Below are 6,601 nucleotides of genomic sequence, written 5' to 3'. Positions count from 1 at the left end.
GGCTGCCCAGCCCCAGATTTCTACCCTCCCACCCCAGCCCCCAGGCTGCCTGGCTCCCTGGCATCCCCACAAGCCCCAGAGCAGCCAGACAGCCTCAGCTCCCCACCCCAGTCCCAGAGCGCTGGGCAGCCCCAGCCCCTCCCCCCACCGCGGACCCCAGAGTGCGCGCAGCCCCTGTCCCTCCCCCCACCGCGGACCCCAGAGCGCGCGCAGCCCCTGTCCCTCCCCCCACCGCGGACCCCAGAGCGCGCGCAGTCCCAGACCCCCCAAGAGCGTGCTCCCACACTGGTGTTTGTGGGAAGGCCGATGGGCGACGAGAAGAACCCACCCAGATGGGCAGAGGCCGGTGGGAAGGACCCGGAGATGGGTGGGTCTGATGGTGACTCGTGTGCTGTGTCCTGGGGTGACGGGCCAGACAAACGTTGGAGACCAGACCGCAGGGCTGGGGAGGGGCTCGGCTTCCTCTGGCCTGGGGGCGGAACGGCTCCTGGCCCCTGCGCGGCTGGTTCCCCGTCACGTGCAGCTCTGCCTCTTCCGCATCCTCCTGGTGTCCCAGCTGCTTGGTCTTCTGGCCAGGCCGGGCTCGTGGTGGGCTCAGCCGGTGTCTGCCAGAGGAGAAAGGGCAGGAGCACAGATGAGAAGAGCACAATTGTCAAGGGGGAGACTCTGGAGCAGGGCAGGTTCCCTCCCACCCTCTCGCTCCCCTTGTGGCTAATGCTGTGGAGTGCGCTTGGCCCCGTGCAGGGAAGGCCCCAGGCTCTATTAGGGCCTTGTCAAGCCGCCACAGCAGGGCCTGGTTTCCTCAGAGGGGAGGGTGAATCTGTCGCCCGGCTCCGAGGGGCCGACTCCTCCCTGAACTGAAGCCTGAGGAAGCCCCACGCTGGGCTGAGTTGTCCTGAGTCAGGTTCCAGCCAATGCAGGAGGCAGGAGCTGGGCTGGTGAGTCTCAGAAGAGGCATCGGCACCTCCGAGGAGAACCAGTAACTCAGTCTGCTCAGTGTCGCTTCATGGCTTGGCCCTCTCCTCTGCCTGAGAGTGGTGCCAGGCCACCCAGGCCTCAGCCTGCTCCATCCCTGCTCCTGCTCCAGCCTCGTCCCTAGTCCTAGCGCAGCCCGGCTCGCAGTCCCGCTAAGCTCCCAGCCTTGCTCCTAGACAGTTTCAGGCCCGCACTTGACTCCTGGCTCTGGCTCCTGCTCTTAGCTCCTCTAGGCTCCACCGCCACCACTCCAACTACTAGGCCCCACTGCCACTGCTCCAACAACTAAGCCTCCCCCCCGCCCACCCTCATGTCAGACAGACAGGAATAATTCACATTTCTGCTTTCCATGTGTCTGACCCTGCATTGGTCAGCACCGGCTTCCCTCTCCCATTGTGCTGCCCAGGACCCCGGCTTTGCGAGAGCCTCGGAACGTCTTCCCAGGTGTCTCTGGGCTGGACTCTGATACGGGAGCTGATGTCCCTTGTGAATACCCAGCCCACGGACCAGTCCTTGCTCCAAAGAGCTGCTCCCATCTGTTGTACGTACCGTGGCAGGATGAAGAGTCCTGTGTCGGTGCCGCTCCCTAATCAAAACGCACCCCACACGAGGTTTGCCAGCTTCTGCAGCCATTTAAAATGTTCATTCAGGACGATCGCTGTGGTCCTGTCTGATCTTAAAGGCACTTCCTGGAAAGCTGAAAGAAAGAGGAAATGGGTTGGAAACCTCACAGAGCTGCTGTCACAGGTGGCTGGGAAACCTTTGCTTCCGAATGGCCTTTGCCACGGGAACACGACAGCAACCGTAACTCTGGCATTTAGGTGCAGAGCCGCAAAGGGGCTTCGGCTCCTAACTTCAACCGAATCCTTTGTGCATTTGTGCCGCCTTCAGTGCTCCAGAGGTGGCAGGGAAAGGTGTTTCCTGGGGGCCGCATGGGATGGCCTAGGAGCCGAGAACCCAACTCTGGGTGAAAGTCTCTGGCCTACAACCTCTCTAGTGGAGGGGAGCAGGTGGTGGAACTTTTTGTGACAGAGGGTAAGAATCCTTCTCCTCCTGCTAATGACTAGTCATCTTCAGTTCTGGCCGGCCTCCCTTGAGAGCCTTTGTGTTCTTATCCCCATTTTACAGGTGGGGAAGGTGAGGCACAGAGTTGCTCCTGGGGGCTCAAATCTCCTGACTCCCATTCTTACATTGACCAGCAAGACCATTCTTCCCTCTTAAGTACTGTCCTCAGACAGAGACAGACACTGGGACAGCTGTGTTCAGGCCTCATATTGCCCACAGATGCACAAACCCCCAGAGCTGTTTCCTTACCTTCACACAGGCGGTAGATGTCATCTGCACTCACTGTCTCCGCCAACAGGTAGACGAAATGGTGGATGGTCTCTCCTAAACAGACAAGGAATACCCCGGAGCTCAGGACTTTTCAACATCATCCCTGAAAATTGCTAAAGATTCAGCCATTCCCACAAGACAGCCCTTGGGAAATTCAATACCCGGCCCTTCGATGTGGCACGAAGCACATGGGAGAAAGCATCCGGCCCCAGAAGTCACTGAAAGGCCGATTGCAAAGGCGACTGAAATCGCATCTTGATGGTTTCGTGAAGATGTGGCCAAAAAGTTGTGGGCAGGAGAAGTTGGAAGAGACCAAATGGCAAAGAGGTTCCCTCCAGCTTGCAGTAAATGTGAATTCTGGCCCACGCAGATCCCCGCTGTCGGATTCTGGTGCTTGTCAGGCTGGGTGCATTGATTTAAATCAAGTTTCCCACTGGTATTACTTCTCTAATTTCCTCAAACACTACTGCAAATCTCCTCAGTGAAACATAGTAATTTATAGCTGGGAGTAGCATTTTACACCAGCTAAGAGAGCACCTTGTGTGTCATTCTGGTAGATAACCTGACTTCTGTTAATTTAGGAAATAGCACATGATCACCAGTGTTAAGCTGCAGACCTTGAAGCAGTATATTAGGGATGGGAAGGACTAAATCATACACAAAAACACAATAGGGCTGATATTTTATTCAACTAACTCTTCCATGTTATATCCATGTTTCACATTTGCAGTTGCAGGAGGCTCCTGAGTTGCTGGCTGATGCTTGTCCTGAAACCCCTTTCGGTTCATGTTCATTTTTTATTAATTCAAACAGATGTGTCCCCAGAACACTAAATGTGCGGTGTCCTTACGACTTCTGCAGGGAGCTCTCCTCTTCCCCCCTCCCACTGGCATTGTGATGCAGCTCTTAAACTAAGTTTCCCAAAAAGCTAAGTTGTGCATGGGAGACACTTAATTTTGCTGTAAGCCCACTGAAAGACGTATCGCAGGGGGGACCTTTGGGAAAGCTGAGTTCTGCCTGGCCCAGGCTCACCACCAGACAAGCAGAGAACAAAACATATCGGATCCGGGCTATGTCTGTCTGTGCCCATGTGTCTCAGCGGGATGACAGACATTGAAAGCCCAGAACTGACAAGGAGGAAGAGATGCTGGTTAGGCTGGAGAGACTAGAGCCATTAATGCAATTGGATGAGACTGTCGGGATGGGCAGCGCATGTTTGTGATAACATCGTAACCTATTGAACTGATTGTTCAATGAAACTAGTGAAAATTCCCCCTGGTCCCAGAGAACGGAGTGGGAAGTGGAAAAAGAGCTTTGAAGGAAGAACAGGAAAAGCTCAAGTGGGTTTGCTCTGCTTACCGATGAACAGGGCTGCAGAATGTCGGATGGACGGCTGGGAGCTTTCCAGATAGGCTAAGGCCTGGAACAGGAGCCTTGGGACGTTCCTCTCGTTATTCTCCATCTAGGAACAGAGCAGGGAGAAATGCTCAGTGCAGACAACGTGATCTGCCCACAGCGGGCAGGCCAGGGCTGCTGAAGCTCAGAGGGAGGGCAGGGCAAGAGCCAGTAGGAGCCCAGACGATGGAGCTGCCCCTCTCGGAAGGGCCGGATGCAGACAGTGCCCAGCAGTCCCAGTGTCCTAACCCCACAGGGCCTGCAGGGCAGCAAGGGACTGGAGGGCAGGAGCAGGGTGCACAGCCGCTGTGCCCCCCAGAAGCAAAAGGGACAGGACGCCACGGGAGCCCTTCTAGGAGGGGCTGCCTCTGATGTCCCTGCGTGACGAGCGGGGTGGAGAACCCCCTGGGTGCTCGGGGGGTGGGGCTAGAAAGGTCTCCCTGAGCTCCCCACTCACTGCTCTGCGGGCCCAAAGAACACACCTACCAGGCACTTCCCGACGCACGGCAAGAGCTGCGAGGAGCCGTCCCAGGCCAGGCTGCAGAAGAGACTCTTCCGATTGGCCCAGCCGAGGAACACGGCGCAGCGGAAGAGGGTCACTTTGCAGCTCTGCAGCACCAGGGGAGAGCGAGGGGCCTCGCTGAGAGAGGGAGCGTCTGGGGCACGTCCCCTCCTCCCTGCTCCTTGGGCTCCTGCTCTCCCTGCCAGGGGAGGTTCCTGCCCCTTGTTCCCAAAGGGAGGCTGCTCAGGGGAGGGGCTGAGAACTGGCTGGCGAGAGCCGGACGGGATCTCCACAGCTCAGCCCTTCTGCGCAGAGACGGCAACGGCAGCGCCAGGCCGCTCTGGGACCCCAAAGGGTCTGAGCCCAGGGGCCCTCCCCTGTGGCCCCTGCACGTCCCCAGTGGCCCTGGCTGGGCAGGGACTCTGGAGACGGGTGGGGCCCAGGGGACTCTGGCGCTTTGCTCTCTGGAAATACCGAGCGCGGCACTTACCAGGATCACGCTCTGCTCCTCGTCTGCCAGGTGGAGCAGCAGCGGGAGCAGGCAGCTGGTGAGTTCCTGCTGCACGGCCGCTTTGTCTGGGTCCTTCACCCCGCTCAGCATGGTGCCCAGCAGGGAAATGGCGGCTGAGCGGACACTGCCCCTCTCCTGGCAAGGACACGCGGGGGCGGGGAAGCTGGTGAGAGCCGGACCGTGTCCCTGGCCACAGAGGCTGCTCTGGGCTCCCCTCCCGGGGCCCTGGGGCCTGGCGCTCACCCCTGCCCCCTTGGGGAGCAGCAGCAGGCGGGGGAGGATCTGGGGACAGGAGGTTCGGGGGGGAGGCTGCAGCAGGGCTGGGAGCTCGGTGCTCAGGTTGGCCCAGAAGGGCTCTGCCAGGGAGGGGGCTGTGTCGGAGACTCCCCACCCATGGCAGGGGCCCCCTTGGGTGCCGCGTGGCCGGCCTGAGGGGGGAAGGGGCTGGGCAGGGACATAGCAGGGTGGCAGGGAGAGGAGGGAGGGGGAATGTGCTTCTCCGGGGTTCCCAGCCTTACGTGGTCAATGAGCGGGCGCAGGCTGGCTGCCATGTCCTGGGAGATGGAGCCAAGCCCCTCCCCGGCGAGCAGGTAGATGGCGTCTGCCGCCTCCGTCATGGCCTCCAGGACAGTCCTTGCGTCCGTGGCGCAGAACATGGCGATGGTCCCGGGCAGCTGGGCCCGTAACAACTGCCCCTGTGGGAATGCAGAAGGCAGCTCCCCACTGTCCTGGGACGCAGCCTGGGGCAGGGGCTGGACCCTCCCTCCCCATCGGCCAGACCCCAGGGACGGCCCAGCCCCCCAGCAGGGGAGAAAGTCCTTCTCCTCCGCTCCGCCAGGTGCTTTGCACCCCTGGCCCTTGAGCAGAGCCTGCCCTGTCGCCTGCCGAGAGCCGCTCCAGGCCCCGCCCACCGAGCTCTGACCCCGCCCCCGTCTCCTCTGCCGTTGCCAAGTTTGGGCTTTGTTGCCCGACTCCCCTCCCCCCACTGCCCTGAGCGACGACCTGAGTCTCCTTCCCCGCCCCACAGCAGAGGATTTAGGGCAGGGCGAGCGGGGCGGCTGTCCCGGGCCCCGCGCTTCCCGAGGCCCCGCGCATGCACCGAGTCAAAGGAGGGGCCCTGTGAAATTTCGCTGCCCGGGGCCCCGCAGTGCTGCCCTGGGCCCCGCAGCAGTCTCACCCGCCCCTGCCTCCCCACCACCTACACTGACCATGCTCTGCCTGGGAGCAGGGACACCCCCTCGCGCCTGGTTTGCTCAGTATCGCACCCCAGGATCTGGGCGCTGGGAGCACCACAGGCTTCCTCGGTCCCCTGGTGTCAGATCGGGGCTCCCCAGGGCACCACTGAGAGGCAAGTCAAAGGCAAACTCCTCAGAGACAGGGCGACTTACAGCCCACGACTGGGGCCCTCCCTCTGAGGCACCAAACCAGCCACACAGAGCACTGCTGTTCCCCACACTGGCTAGCCAGCAGTCACCCCAGCAAGCCCTGAGATGTGCCCTCACCTTCCCCGGCCAGAAGAGAACACTGGCCAGGCCTCGCAGACAGAGCCTCCGTATTGCAGGGTTGTTGTCGTGGGTCCATTCCATCAGGTGTTCCTGGAGGTCTGATTTGGTGACGGTGCTGAGGATGGAAGGACTCTGGAGAAACTGGAAAGAGAAAATCAGCGTCAGGCTAAGGAGCAGAAATCTGCCTTTGGTCTGTGCCTGCTCCATCATCTTTGCCAACTGGCCACTTTCTGCTGCACAAAATCTCTGGAGTGAAGGAGCCAGTGGCTGGTGTTTGAAATGGTCCATTCCTAGAAGGGCAACTAATCCACAAGCGCCTGATGAACTCCAGGGACAGAGGACTCTCTGGGGACCGCTAAGCGTCCTGGGCAGAGCGCT

General features: G+C 60.2%; 1 protein-coding gene across 1 annotated transcript; it reads right to left on the bottom strand.

Annotated features, from left to right (window-relative positions):
• Positions 1-245: 245 nt before the first annotated feature.
• Positions 246-6,313, bottom strand: LOC142823166 (maestro heat-like repeat family member 5). The gene is made up of 8 exons (XM_075913744.1): positions 6,221-6,313; positions 5,237-5,413; positions 4,698-4,853; positions 4,192-4,314; positions 3,670-3,772; positions 2,290-2,364; positions 1,525-1,672; positions 246-605 (listed from the first exon to the last, which is right to left on the bottom strand). The coding sequence occupies exons 1-7, from the start codon at positions 6,302-6,304 to the stop codon at positions 1,566-1,568; spliced, it is 825 nt and encodes a 274-aa protein (XP_075769859.1). The 5' UTR covers positions 6,305-6,313; the 3' UTR covers positions 246-605; positions 1,525-1,565.
• Positions 6,314-6,601: the final 288 nt, after the last annotated feature.

This window comes from Pelodiscus sinensis, chromosome 32 (assembly GCF_049634645.1).
Source record: "Pelodiscus sinensis isolate JC-2024 chromosome 32, ASM4963464v1, whole genome shotgun sequence".
Lineage (NCBI taxonomy): Eukaryota > Metazoa > Chordata > Testudines > Trionychidae > Pelodiscus > Pelodiscus sinensis.
The sequence above is the reverse complement of the archived record's forward strand: the minus strand, read 5'-3'. Positions and strand labels throughout refer to the sequence as shown.